General features: G+C 36.5%; 1 protein-coding gene across 8 annotated transcripts in view; it reads right to left on the bottom strand.

Annotated features, from left to right (window-relative positions):
* The window catches only part of ATP2B1 (ATPase plasma membrane Ca2+ transporting 1), a 60,503-nt gene that overhangs the window by 17,825 nt on the left and 27,247 nt on the right, over positions 1–15,431 (bottom strand). For all 8 annotated transcript variants that reach the window (XM_068190355.1, XM_068190362.1, XM_068190361.1 and 5 more), the window contains exons 3-11: positions 11,054–11,251; positions 9,974–10,228; positions 9,768–9,893; positions 9,244–9,387; positions 6,684–6,722; positions 6,180–6,341; positions 4,612–4,826; positions 3,387–3,629; positions 780–1,021 (exon numbers count right to left, since the gene is read on the bottom strand). In XM_068190355.1, the coding sequence (XP_068046456.1) occupies positions 780–1,021; positions 3,387–3,629; positions 4,612–4,826; positions 6,180–6,341; positions 6,684–6,722; positions 9,244–9,387; positions 9,768–9,893; positions 9,974–10,228; positions 11,054–11,251 (1,624 nt within the window). The remainder of the gene's footprint in view (positions 1–779; positions 1,022–3,386; positions 3,630–4,611; positions 4,827–6,179; positions 6,342–6,683; positions 6,723–9,243; positions 9,388–9,767; positions 9,894–9,973; positions 10,229–11,053; positions 11,252–15,431) is intronic.

Genomic DNA, 15,431 nt, shown 5'->3' on the forward strand with positions numbered 1-15,431 from the left:
TAACTGATTAATATAATCTATGTGCTCCTCAGACTAGAAACAGTTTGACATCAGAGCCAAAACAGGCCTGGCTACCAACTGCTGTTCCTAGAGAACATGATACATACATGTTTGACGTCTTTCCTCACCGAGTTAGGAGCTACCACAGCTGCCTTCACACCTATAAAGATTTGTCCCAGTGGTACCTAATCTCTCACTAAGTCTAATCTTAGTCTAATAAATACTTTATAGGCGGGCAGATAGATAAGGAAGCAATTGCTTTGTCACATTAAAACCCCTCAAGTTGCTCGAACATTCAAGTTCAACCTCCTGTTAAAATGATCAACTTCAAGAGAAGTTGCAAAGTCTAAGCAGTAATATGCTAAAAGTAATCATTTTGAAAGGTACAAGCCCTTCCTGGAATTTAGGCATATCAACTGATGGGATTTACTATAAGGCAGGTGAGCATTTTGATCAACCACACCTAAAAAAGTAAAATAGTTTAACTAAAGCATGAGACCATCTCTTTCTTTTTTCTTTTGTTTTGAGGGGTAGGGTTGGGGTGTTCGAGGTAAAGTAACTAAAGTGCTAATGGCGCATCTTACTGTAGAAAGTCAAACACCTTAAGGAGACAAGCCTTGAAGCTGCAGTCACAAGGGTATAGGACTGCTGCACTTATCTGTGATTAGAGAAACAAGTATTTCAGAGACTATGTCACAATGTTCAGCATGTCAGTCTCTCCACCTCTCACAACATTTAGCGGAAGTTAAGTGCTGAATCACAGTAATAGCTGTTCTTACTTTTTAAGAACTATCTCAGAGGCACCTTTACTGAATATCCGGAAACTGCCATCAGAGTTTTTCAACACAGTACTCATCGATTTTCTAACAGAGTTGAAGGTGTATACTTTGTACAAATCCTCTTCTGGTATCTCATTTCTTACATCCTGATAATCACGTTTTAAATCCAAGAGCAATCCCAGCAAGGCACATTCAGTTTTATTTCCAACATGACGCGGTAGGCCACCTTCTTTTTCAGGAGGCTGCAAGAAGAACAGGAACCATCACTGATTAGGTTGACTTATAAACCACTGAAGCACAGCACTTAGAAAACAAGGAAGGACAAGCTTAGTGCTCGGATGGGGAAGTTTTCGTTTTCAGTAATTACTTAATAAACTCCTATGAGTCATAATCTAAAGTCATACTGCTGCTTTTTAAAAGTAACTTCTGTACCTATTTAGGATCTTTCAATCCTTCAGAAATCACCCATTAAGTTTGTATCAGCCCCAACATGACCTTTCTAAAAGACATTTTCCATTACTTTAAATATTTATCTGATCAATTGTGTGTAGACCCTGAACAATTGTTTTGGATTTTAAAAGTACAGATAAGTTCACATATACTGACTTCAGCAAGCTAAATGGCATTATTTCTGCTAAATTAAAGTATCCTCTCCTGTAATAATGCTTCAATGACTTAGAATATGACCACATCACCTGTTAGCCTTCTTCTGAACAAACTAAGTCTTTAAGCTTCTTAAGTCTCACTACTTCTGTTTTCCAGGCCATGGCCTATTTAACTGGAAAGAGTTCAGAAACAAGTTTTCAATCCTTTAATACCAGAAAAAGTTTCCTATCTCAACAATGTGGGACATACACATACTAGACCTATAGGAAGTATTTCTCTCAAAATATTTGAGCTTCTATACATACAACACTGCAGTGTTTTTTTTGCAGCAAAAAGGGAGAAGCACTTACTTAATCTGACATGTCTCAGGTGGCTAGAACTGAACTACATTAATCATAAGTCAGTGGTCCATTTTCATTGTTTAGAGCTGCAAGATTTAGAATTTGGCTGTACTGAATACTCACACTTTGAAAACATTCACTTTAATGTGCAGTTCAAGACATCCAGTTCAGGGTGCCCCAGTATGAGAGATATCAACATCCAGGTGTAAGTGCATCCATGGCACACAAAGATAATGCAGAGACTCAAGCACCTAACATATGAGGATGAGCTGAAAGGGCTGGGTCTGTTCAGTAGGGAGAAGACAACACTCTGGGAGAGAAACTTTTTGGTGGGTATTGAATGCCTGAATAAGGCAGGTGGTTGGAACAATGGTAAGGACTGTCTAGCCAGACCTTCCTACTGGTACCCAGTGAGAGCACAACAGGCAGTGGATACAAACTGAAGATTTTGAAACTCCATTTTAAGATAAGGAAACATCCTTTACTCTAAGGGTGATAAAATACTTGATCAGGCTGCCCAAAAGGTTGCAAAGTCTTCATCCTCTGAGATTCTTATATCCTGAGTGAGTGTCCTAAGCAATGTGCCCTGGCTGACTCCACTTTGATCAGGAGGAGTGGATCAGAGGTTCTCTCAAGAGGTCCCTTTCAGCCCTCTGATTCTGTAAAGCAGCCTAACTCTACTGCAGTGGATGTAATTCAGGTAAAATTGTAGTAATAAGGGACTTGGTCATCTTACATACAGCTATCTTGCTCTGGATTTAGAAAGAGCTTTAGAAAACAGACTGTGACACTCTTGCTGTAACTCATTATAGAATTTCCATCTGGTTTCAGAGAAATCAGCGCTGTCAAACTTTGTGCTGCCTCAAGTACTGCTATTGTGGAAAGTCTTGCAGACATACCATTTTTATTGGCTGATAAGTAGCTTTTGGACTGACTTTTCACTGCTATTTGTGTACAAAGTATCCACAGTGGAGGCTTTTACAAAATATTAAAATGCTAATTCATTTACTAAATGCTACTTATTTTTATTGCCTGAAGAATGTAAGTTAAACAACATGTTGGGATAACTACAGCAAGGAAGCTATATTTGAAGTTTTAGAAAATACTGCACACAAAATGTTAAATAATCCACTATTTAAAATGTGTAACAGCCCATTAGTCTTTAATTTCAAAACATTTTGCAAGTTTCAAACAAGATTTTGGCAAATATGTTACAATTCTAAAGTTTACAAACTTATACAGCAGTATCTGGTATAAAAATCCATTAAAATCCTTACCTGTAGTTACATTTTTCATCATTTTATTTAATGTATTACTCTTAAATATTAATTGTTTAATATTTATTTTAAAGTAGCACTCAAATCCAGGCAAGACACTCTTCAAGTAAGGTAAACAGCCCCACTTATAAAAACAAACAACTTTGACCGTGAAAGGAAATGATCTTGAGATTTTATCTTTGAATGATCAGTTCTAACTGAAATAAGCTATTTTTTTCCATTGAGTTTCAAATGAATGGTTGAGCAATTTACAGCAGGTACAAAATACCTTACCCTGCATTGTGCCACACATTTACATCGAAACTGCCTGTGGCCATCAGACAATTTGCATCTTTTGAGGAAGTTATTCAGTTATCTTGATTTGAATGAAAAAATCCACTTACCAGTATTTTGGAAGTATAAGCACAATTAACAGAAATTCCTGTCACAAGATAAGCCATAGTTTTCTCTGGAATAGCTTCTGGTTCTGGAATTTTTTTATAATGTTTTTCATTGATGTAGGCTTGGACCACTGTCATTCTGTTCATAGTCAATGTTCCTGTTTTATCTGAGCAAATAGCTGTTGCATTGCCCATAGTTTCACATGCATCCAGATGTCTCACCAAGTTATTATCTTTCATCATTTTCTAAGGAAATAAAAGTAGTTAACAGTAATCCATGACCATTACTTTACTTCAGAAATTCTCATTTATGGGATCCGTTCTTACACAGCACTTTCAGATAACACTCAGTCAATAAGACAACTGGCAGAGAAAGAACTTGCAGCTGCCACTTTGTGTATAGATTCCTCCAAGCCCATTATGTCACAGTAAACTTCATTTTGAACAAGGTACATAAATACAGTTTTAATCTCCTGTACCTGCATGTCACACTGACTATTGATACTATTCAAACTGTTAGAAGCAAACAATATAACAATGTTTAGAAATTGAGAAGAGGTAAAGTTTGAGCTTTACCAGATGCAATGTTTAAAAAGTGTTTCTGCTTACGAGAAAAGTCTAATGTAGCTTATTTGATCTATCTGAAGATCAGATAATACAGATTTCAAAGATCCTAGATTCAGACTTATAATCAAATACAAACTGGGAACTTAATGTTTCAACTAAAATAGTGAGTGTTACATGAGTAACATAGATTAAATATCACTTTAAATTCTTTCCTTAACAGGCTTGTATAGTATTTTCACCTCTAAGAGGAAGATGAATTTCATATTATACAAATAAGCTAGGTACAAGTTCAGATTTACAGCAAAGTTTATTATTTACAAACTGTAAGACATCTGTTTTGTAAGCAAATGCTACAATGCATATGCCATACTGCATATGCAATACTGAACCCATTCATCTTGAGCTGGTGGCAACAGGCTGGCAATGCTCACTGTTCTTGTCAGTGTGTATTCATTCAAAGATGAAGAAAAGTAGTGCAGGAGAATTCTTATGCAGTTCAGAAAACAAGAAAAGCTTCTTCCCAGTCTAACATATATATATGTGTATATATATATATATGTGTATATATATATAATGCAGCATAACTCAGTTTGCAGTTAACAACTAATGAATATGCCCACCTACCTTAAAAAAAAAATCTATTTGCCCTCTACCTACTTACCTTAACAGAGTAAGCCAGAGATATAGTGACTGCAAGTGGAAGACCTTCTGGTACCGCCACCACCAAGACTGTAACTCCAATAATGAAGAACTTCACAAAATACTGAATATAAATTGGTGTACATTCAGCAAGCCAAGGTCTCTTCTGAACCCAGAAGGTATCAATTACAAAATATAACACAAGGATAATGACTGTGATTGCAGACATCAATAAACCTTGTTAAAAAGAGAATGAACAGTTTCAAGAAATTATCTCAAATATTTGGCAATACAGACTTTAGATACATGCAAGTACTTCTGCCCTTATGCAAGCTAGATTAGAACTAAAGTTTCAAACAGGCAAATCAAAATATGGAGACAGTTCTCAGAGGTGTTCCAGCTTCCAATGCAAGTATTTCCTCATGCATTTCACCTAGAAATTCCTATAAATCTTTTTTTCTCCAATTTAATTGAAAAGCATGGAGCTAATTAGTAACAGGACAGACTAATATGTAAAGTCAATTGACTAAGCAGAACGAGAAGTGAAAAAATTCAGGAGGCCTTCACCAATTTTATGCTGACTGATTCAGTAGAGTGCTTCAGTGCAGTCTCAAAGCAGGAGGACAGGAAACTCCATGCATGAAGTAGATGAGTATTAAGGCTGTGTGGGGAACTACAATGGGTCAAAAGGTACATAAAGGAAAACAACACTTCTTGGAAGATATGAAAAAAAAATCTTTGATGAGGACAGTAGTTTACAGTACACATATAATGGAATATTTTAATCTCACTGAAAAATTAATATCACCATACACAATTGCAAAGTGTTACACCTAAAAGTTTCACTGCTCCATTTCAGGCTGTAACTGTCTAATGATGCAAATGCTAAAGTGAGCCTTCTTGAGCTGTGGGCTGGGCTACAAGTCTTCCTGAAATTCTTTCCAGCCTGAACCCTTCAACAATTTTACATGGACCAAATTAAATCCTGAAAGATTTGAATTAAACCACTATACACTAGATAATATAGCCTAAATTTTATATGGAACTTCACTGTTGTTTTAGCCTACTTTCAAGCAGCAACAGTCTACCAAATATTTTGACAAGGCAGCTGAATATTAGCTGATAGAAAAGTAGGAAGTCAATAAAAATGCTATGTATCAGCAAGGCATATGTTAAGTAAAAAATTCTAAGCCTCTGAAAGTACTAGAGATAATCTCGTTGACTGTAGCACATTTTCCAGGCTTCACTCAACTTAAAGTTCTCTTAGTACATTGCTAAATGCTATATCTAACCTAAAAAGACCTTCCATAACATTTGTTCAATGTTATGAAGCTGGAATTTCCCCTCCTAGAAGTTGGCACTTGAAAGCCTGACACTATTTAAAATAAGAAAAAATAAAAGCCATCCACATAACATAGTCTGAGAGGCCATCAGCATACTCAGGCACAGCAGCATACTTACATGCACTAGAATTTTGCACTTAAGTAGCCAGCCTTGAGTGGTTTGATTATTTTATCTCCACACAAACTATGCACGTTCCAACTTTTTTTAAGATGACATCACCATAAAGAGAGTACTGAGAGATTTTACCTGCTTTGCCAATCTGAACTGCAAGCTTTGTGAGTTTGCCTTGGAGAACTGACTTTTCCTTCTTTGGCAAGTTTGCTTTTTTCTTGTCTTTCTCATCTCCATCTCCACCATCCTCACTCTTCAATGGCTGCATTTCCATGGCTGCACCATCCTGAGCTTTAGCTAGAAGTTAAGATGAATAATAGTTTAGTCATTGGTGAGTCTCCCAAATCAAGGATACCTAAAAAGCCTAATATCCAGCTCCACTAAATATAATAGCACTGAGTAATATCTTGTATCCACAGAGGCCATACTATACATGAATGTTTAAATAAATGTACTGTGTTCAGGTGATAGAATACCAGGTTCAGTGAAACACTTGTTTTGGGCAGATTCACTTATGCCATCTTTACCATAAGCACTTTGGATATAAGCATTCAATATGCATTTTTATAGGGAAGTCTGTATTCATCTACACTCTTAGAAAACAGATTTGCAAGAAAGAATCAGAGAACCTACATTTACCTTTGTTACGGTTTTCAACAGCTCCATCTTGCTTTTTACCTGTCAGAGAGGGAAAAAAGTTGTGTTTTAAGCTGGCTGTGCAGAATTTATTCCTTTTTTTGTTTTTATATAATAACTACATTACTCTGCTAAAACAGGAAACTGCATTTACAAAAAAAAGTAAAACATGTAAGTCAGCTCACAGAAACAACTCATGGCTCTTTTTGGACTTTACTTTTCCCATACTAGACTGCTGCAGTGTTAATCTACCATGGTTAAGTTTGCACAAATTACTGATACTGACACTTATGGCTTGTGAGGAAAGCTTCACAAAAGACTGCCTGACATGTTTTTCTAGGAAAGATATTTGTGACAATTAAGTGATTCTGGTGGCCTCCATCTTGCTACCTCTGTAAATAAGCTGAAGGGGGTGTCACTTTGAGAATCAGTGCTTTTGTACAACGTTGCAGAAGCTACTGTAGTATAAAATATTCATATATCCATAGCAAAGCTTAGTGTAGGTACAGCACTGGATTACTGGATTGCTATTTACACAAACATAGCATAAACAAGCATAGCATTTACACAAGCATAAATCTGTAGGCAATATACTATACACCACTGTGAGAATAGCTCAAGTTCATAATAAAATATCACTCCTACCTGTGTTCAGAAATGGGACTCAACAACAGATTATAAAGAAGGACAGTGAAATAATGAAATAATTTAAAAAGTGAAATATAAAAGGTTAGAAGACTAGCACACCATGTGTTGTTTTTGGGGGCTTAGAAAGTGACAAACTTTATTTCTAAGTAGAGGAAGCAAGGGTTATGATTACTGTTTGTGATAACCTAAAATGAAAGCACAAAACTGAGAAACTTAGAACAAAACCCAAACATTTTCAGTATTACTGGTAATTCACCAAGTCTTTGACCTTAGGTTATGTAGATCGAAATTTACAAGAGTACTCAGGTAGAATAAAATCAAATTATCAAGCAGCCTGTCTGGTATGACAATTAATACCTCCACTACACCATTACTGTAGACACAGTCTGATTTCTATACATAAGATTTCTCCCAGCGTTCTCACAACAGCTGAACAGGAAAAAAAAAAAAAATCCTATTCACTTTCTCCAGAAGATGCCACCTCAGACTTCTTAAGAACGCATCGTTTCCTGATTTTGTATTTGTTCTCCCCTAGTTCCCCACTTCCTCTTTCAAAAGCGAAGTTCTACATTTGAGTTACTTGTAACTCCTTGTACATACATTTGCTTTCACTCTGAACCGTGCCATACACAGCCAGCTAAATATAGTCACTTTAATCTCCTTAACATTCACAGGGAAGTTAATTTAGTTTAACCTGAATTTTATCAAGGAGAATCTTATTAGGCACCTAACTTAAGGGAAAGAGGAACCTATCTATCTTGGGAGACAAAAAAGCCCCACAAGAGCTTGTGTCCTCGGAAAAACCAAAACACTACTTGTCAAAGAGACTTCTGCTCTTCAATCTCAATTCCTGCACAGAGCACACATTTTAGCAATTACCTATTGAATTTGAAAGTCTCTGAGAATATTAAACACATTTCTGTGTGAATTTTCCATTATTGTCTTGTATCCCTCTGATAAAAAATAGTATACTTTGGTTTATAATTTAATTTTTTGTTCTAGTGCCAAGAAGACCTAGACTTAGTCCCATCCAAAAGACTGCATAATGGTTTAATGAAAAAATTTCACCAAGAAGCTCAGTCCTGAACATGCTTTGCGAGCAGTACTATCAAAACATTACTGCTTAACATTTCTAAGCTTTGATTCTCAAGATAAAGGCTAAGGTTAGATAAGTGACCTTATAATAAGGAAGACAGCACATTGCATTCTTCACAGAAGGGCTCCACAATATGCTCAGTTACAAGCCCCTCATCCTTCCAAAAACTAAGTTACGAGGAATTTGTGTTGTGTATATCTCTGAGCATTCAAAATTTCACATCTGAAGAAAAGGAGTGGCAGAAATGCCACTCAAAATGCCACAGAAAGTGTCTGCTCATTTTTTATCAAAATCAGTCATATATGTTTAAGTTATCCACAAACTCAGCAGTATGAAAGACCTAAGTTTCTCCCCTTCAAGTGTTATGGAAGAACTCCCTATAAGGGGCATTTTCTATCTGTCAAATGCAGAACTAGATACTTATTAGGTTGAACTTCATAATAACTTGTTTTCCATAAACAAGTATTTGCTATTAGACATCAGTGTATTTTGAAGTTACACAAGATGAGAGTTTAACTACTTATACATGGTATGTATGGCTAGTTAGGAATTGCAAACTTTCCAAACTCTGACTCATCAATGAGATCTGAAGTTTAACTGAATTCCATGTGACAAGAGTTGGTAGTAGTGGTGCACTCTCAGGTCACTGGACCTAAAACTGGACCTAAATTGTTTTTCCTGTGAAACCTACAGAAGGTATGAGTTTTTAAAAAAGCTCTCTGGCTTTGAATGACTAGAACATGTTTTTATCCAGTAATATTCAAAAGTTCACCACCATCCCCACTCCCATACCAAGGTATTTAAGATTAATATGCCTACTTTTCTTTTCCTTCTTTTCTTTTTCCTTCTCCTTCTCCTCTTCATCTCCTCCAGCCCCAAGTAAGGTAAAGATGATTCCAGTCTGAGAGTTCACACCTACAGCAGTAACCACCATTCTTCCAGAGCCTTCCATCACATGTGTACCTGAAAGATTGAATCAGGATTTCCACTGAGACATGAGCAGTTATATGGCAGGGCACACAAGTACTCTGGGAAAATAAGCTTTTAAACTTGACTTTGATGAAACTTTGAGCTGTGTATATGTACCACTGTGCTCCCCCCTAAAGCTTTAGCTGCCAAAGCTATCTGGAGAGTAAACCGATAAGCAACTACAGCAAATGTTTGTCAGTTTTATACATCTGATCATTCCAACAAAGTTCTGTACTTTTTGGACTGGCTTGGGATAATTCTAGGGGTAAACCTAGATAAAAAAACAATTTGCTAGTTTTAACCACAAAATTTTAAATAACCAGCTTACTGCAGAAGCAAGCTACTTTATTCCAAAATTGTCAAATGCTACACACCTGACAGCAGCATAGGATCTCTGTCCAGAGATTTCTTGACATGATCAGATTCTCCAGTCAACGAGCTTTCATCAATTTTGAGGTCATTTCCTTGAATGAGTACACCATCAGCCGGTAAAAGGTCACCTACGAGAGATCACTGGGTTTGTTGACTGCAGTTCCTTTTTTAAAAATAAAAGAAAGTTCAACTTTAAAAATATGTTTACCATATTTCACTTGTGCAATATCTCCAACAATTATGTCAGCTACTGGTATTTGGATGACTTGGCCACCTCTGATGACTGTGAATTTCTGTTCTTGTTCAATACGGCTCTGCAATCCCCGAAATTGTTTCTCTTTACTCCAGTCATTGAAAGCTGTTACTAATACCACACAAACTACAGATAGGAGGATTGCTGCTCCTTCAATCCAACCTGCTTCAGATTCCTCCTCTTCTTCACCAACATTTACTGATCCACATACTGCAGAAAACAGGTTTTAGATTTAAGAAAGTTCACAAAGACATTTCAACAATGAAAGTTTTGACAAACAAAAAACTTAGAGTTGCTAAGCATTTTCCATGCTAGTCTTCTCAGCAATTTCACCTTCATTTCCATAAGGGTAACACACAAAGAAGCTAAAGAATCTGAAAGCTAGTGCAACTTGAGGAAGTTAAACCACGCTGCTTATCTGAACACAAGAGAAGTTGATACAGAGAAAGTTTCCCATCCTTATTTTGTTAAATGATGGCATACGAATGCCAGATTGGTAAACAACATTCTGCTTTGTCAACATATCCCACTTCACATTTGTCTTAACAAACCACATATCACTGCAAAAATTCAGTTAAATGAAGTCCCAATCCCTTTATTTTCTGTTTAGAAATATAAATATAGCTTAATTTCTTAAATTCTAAAGTTACCAGTGTCATATCACAAATCAAGGAAAATTTAAGACTCGCTGACTCCCCAGAGAAAGCCCATGAGTGCAACTAATAAATTGCTTAAATATTTGAGGCAAAGCTAAAAAAACCTCACTTGCACAGAGACTGGATTTCAAACAAGTCCTTGTTCCTGCTGCTTGTAATTTACCTATGGTCAGAATAATACCAGATCGTGACAAAGGAAAACTCATGTTGCCCTTTTAAGGCAAGCTAGAGTTTTAGTAATGTGCTCTCAATAAGGAACAATAAGCTGCTTTTCCACTGACTTACTGTCTCCCATCAGATTTACCATATAGGCATGCTGAACCAGGAAAGTCAGTAGTATAGTAATAGTTGATACCTACTTTTCAAGAAGTTTACTTACATGATTCATTTCCTCCTGGAGGCTGGTAAAAAGAAAGGCCCAAGGATACTACGGCTGCAATTTCTAATATAATTAGTGTAACGTCCTGTAGTGCTTCCCATACTAACTGAAGAAATGTTTTTGGCTTTTTAGGAGGTATAAAGTTCTTCCCAAAAACTGCTTCTCTCCTTTCTATATCTGCTGGATTTCCACTTAAACCTATTTAACAATAAGACAAAGTTAGTGACACTTACACACATTTCACTCTCACATTAGAAGTGACTGAAGTCTCCCACTCATGGAATCAAGTCCCACTCCATATTTCAGTAACAAAACCAAAGAAAAACCACATCTCAAACATAACTATGTAAGTAATACCCTTAAATCAGAATCACTATGGAAAGCCAGCTATATTTTACAATTCTCACCTTGCCAAAATAAAGTTGATGGTCTACCTGCTTAATATGTCACTTTATATGACATAGGAACAGAGTAATAATAACACACATACCTTCGTTCAAAGTAAACAAGTTTGCAAGACAAGATCATTAGTAGAGTTACTACTATTGAGACTGAGTAGCACCATAAAGTTTTAGCAAGACCACAGCCCGTGAAGGCAGCTCTGGTTCCCAGTGTAGGGATTCTGTATTCAGACACAACATCCTAGGATCCTAAAAGTAATGTAACATTTGTAATGAGATGTTTATTATAATTAAAAATGTAACTATTATAATTATTATATTTCCATAATAACTATTATATAAAATACTATTAAAAGTTGTTGAAGCTCTCTGCAGGCATCATGTGGAAAGATGCAACCACTTTATGATGCTGCTTCCACCTGGAGTGGTGGTAGTTATTTGCTCTTCTGAAGCTTCACTTTCTATCTCCTCTCACATAGAGAGAACCCATGTTTAGCACTATGTCAGGTCTGTCACCTCAGTTTTGTACCTATCTTCTTTCTTATATGGTATATGTGAGTCCTCCTCTGTCTCAACTCTTGTGCTATCCTTAAGTGACACTAGCAGACAAGACTGAGGGGCCTACATGAAAGGCTACAGCATGTTTCAAGAGCTTGCCAAGGTCTTAAAGGAATAAGAATAAAGGAATACCAAGTATCTTCAGTGCAAAGTCATGCACTCAAGGTCTTCTGTGAGCACATCTCCTGGCTACTCCTCTAAACAATTCCAGCTGACTAACCCACCATTCAGAATTAAGCTTATTTTTCAAATCAAAATTGCCAAACATCAAGGCACGTTCACAGCAAAGGTCTGGATACTTGAATCATATTGACCCCAAGGTTATGATTAGTACCAGCTTAAAGACAATTATTTTCTTAGTAGCAATTTTTTTAGTAGCTAATTCAACTGCTTAGTGATAAAGGCATTGCAAACATGTTAGGTAATAAATAAGAGCAGTAGCCACTGCAGCTGGCTTTCATAATAAGGGGGGTATTTAGCACTCTAACAGACATTTCCAAGAATCATCACACATTTCAAGACACTTTGCAAAGGTTACTGAGCTGCAAAGCTCAATTTTAAATACTAACAACTGCTATGGAATCACTTAACTGAAAAGCAAACTATATGCAGATCTCTTCAAAAGAGAAATTAATTAAACATACTCTGTGCATATGACAAATTACACTTATTCTAACAGTCTTTAATTCACCTTGAATTCATGTCTTTGAAGGTTTAATAGAAAGAAGAAATTATACTCATTAGCCATAACCTTACACTTCTTGCAGTTCAAGCTTTAAGGTGCTTACTTTCACTCTCAACTCAAAGAGCACTGCAAGACTATTTTTAAAATCAAACTATACATTACAGGATCTACAGAAACTCAGGACAGCGTGGTCATTCCAAAAGGCTGGGCCATATTGCTATTTTGCAAAAGATACTACTTCTCTATTCCTTTAACATGTCAGAGTTTGGAAATTTATTTACATAATGTTAGCAACATCACTCTCTTCCTCCCTTTCCAGGGTACCACAGCGCAGAACATCAGAAGTACACAACAAAGGTCTTTGAAAAATGAAAAGTCTTTCCAAATGAGGCTAGAGTCAAGCTACTATCAGAACCACTTAGTGTAGATTAGTAAATAAGCCTAGCAAAGACAAAAACCATTTGTATTTTTAAAATACACTGTAATACACCATGCACCATTACTGAACTTGCTACATTTGCCAGACAGCTGGCAATTCCACAGTTCACAATCTACAATCCTGAGATCAAAACTACTGCCATTATATTCTTAATTATGTGTCTTAACTAGGCAATTTATGTTATTTGGGGTTAAGTTTGAAAAATATTAGCCAAAGTACTAGTTAATGCTTCATATTCAAATTTTATTAGAAATATATATATCTGACCAGAATATTAGACAGACTTTTGCTACTAAAGATACATCAAACATTAATTTTGCACATTTGCATACATGTAAGTAGTAAAGTCTGCTCAGTGTCCATTTTTTAAGTAATATTGGTGAGGGATTTTTCTCATTTCAAATCAGATAGGTTTGATCCAAATTTTGCCTGAAAATAGACGTTGTCTTACTTTGTCAACTTCACAGCAAGAAATGGAACAAGCTGAACTCATCCACTGTGTACCATGTCAGAACTACCTGTACTTTTCCTGTGAAGCCCCTGGTAATTACATAGCAGTAAGAGTGTCATTGTCATAAAGAAAGCATGTGATTAGGAAAAAGTGTCATAGGGTCTTGCAGGTATACACACGAGGTTTTAGAGTGCTAGTATTAGCCTAATGCATAACAGTTTTCTGCAAGATTTACCCTAGACTTTTTTCCATTAGTATTGTCTCCCTTTCTATACTTACAGTTAGAATTTGACAAAAGCAGAGACCTAGTTCTACCTGTACAAGAGCTCTCCAGTACTACCTCCAAAAAATTTACAGCAAGTTACCTGACAGAGAGGCTGATTCTCTAAAATTTCATGTTGTAGTTTAGAGTCAAAATAAAACCTCTGTTGGACGCTCTGTTCTAACTCAATTAACCTTTTCTGAGCCTGTTTACATGTTCAACTGTTGAGTCTTTGGTGTGTTTATGAGCTTCTCTCACACTTAAAAAAGGATGGTACCCTTTTATTAAGTCAGCGACTATATGTAACTGAATGCAGTGTACATCTAAATGTCAAAGGCCTTTGATCACACAGCCCTCAGTACAGCACAATCAATCTGCAGGAAAGGGCATCCAACCCTTGAGTTTTAGTTGGTTCACACATGACATGTTTAATAACCGGCATGTTTGTCATATTAAGAGACAAAGTGAATCCTGCAGTACACAAGGTATTTGGTGCTTAGCGCATTGTGGCTATGTAAAATGTCCACCTAGATTGCAGCAATAATAGACCTTTAGCCTTGCAGATCACTGTACAACAGAACTCAATTCTTGCTTCAATTCCCAGTTGTAGAAACTTTTCCTTTCATGGAGAAAGGAAACTGCCTTTCAATACTATGCAACAGGTCAACAGGGTAACGAGAGCCGATTGCTCCTGAGCTGTGTCATACTGCTTATACACTACAGTGCTTCACACACATGCACTGTACATTACAACTGCCAAGAAACAGAAGTCTGTACTGCTCACATTTCACAAACTTCTTCATCCTGAAATTCATCTGCTCCCATTCACTGGTAGTTCAGCCATGTCAGCTGGCTACTTTCAGTAAGAGGAACCCTGTTCATCTACTGATAATTTCAGGAGTTTGGAAATCTGGCTTCAAAAGCAGATCAAGCCAAAACATGCTAAATGCAGATGTACCCAGAGGTACCTTACGGCATTAGTAGGCTGTTCTTGGTCCAAGAAGACAAATCTTTCCATAGCATTTTTGAAGAACAGAAAGCAACGGCTCTCCAGGATTAAGACAGCAGGTACTTTACTGCTACCAACGTGACACCACATCGGTTAAAATCTATGTGAGTCCTTGAATACCGAGACACTGCAATTTGCCAAAATATTGATTTTGGTAATTCTCAATTGCTCTCAACAGCAGGACTTCACAATAAGTTTCAGTTAATGTTTTTACATATTTTTATTTAAGTACAGTTTACTGCAAGTACTACAGTATGTAGATACTACAGTACCTTATGAAGTATGATTTCTATCTTTCACAAATACACTTAATAGTTTTGATTTACATTGGAAGAAAGCAGTAAGAAAAAGCCAGGTCTTAAGGAGAACTTCTGGAAGGTTCTCAAGAAGGAGACTTAATACATTTATTTACTTATTTCTTCACATTTGTACAGTCTGTGTTGGAGTAATAACTCTAGATAGCAAAAGCATGGTGTAGCCACACTTTACAGAATGCCACTAAGTCCAGCATGGTAAAGACTCCATAAGAGATGCTTACTTCTAGGGAATAAGATTGTATAATCACTTTGCAAA

This window comes from Anomalospiza imberbis, chromosome 5, assembly GCF_031753505.1.
Source record: "Anomalospiza imberbis isolate Cuckoo-Finch-1a 21T00152 chromosome 5, ASM3175350v1, whole genome shotgun sequence".
Classification (NCBI taxonomy): Eukaryota; Metazoa; Chordata; class Aves; order Passeriformes; family Viduidae; genus Anomalospiza; species Anomalospiza imberbis.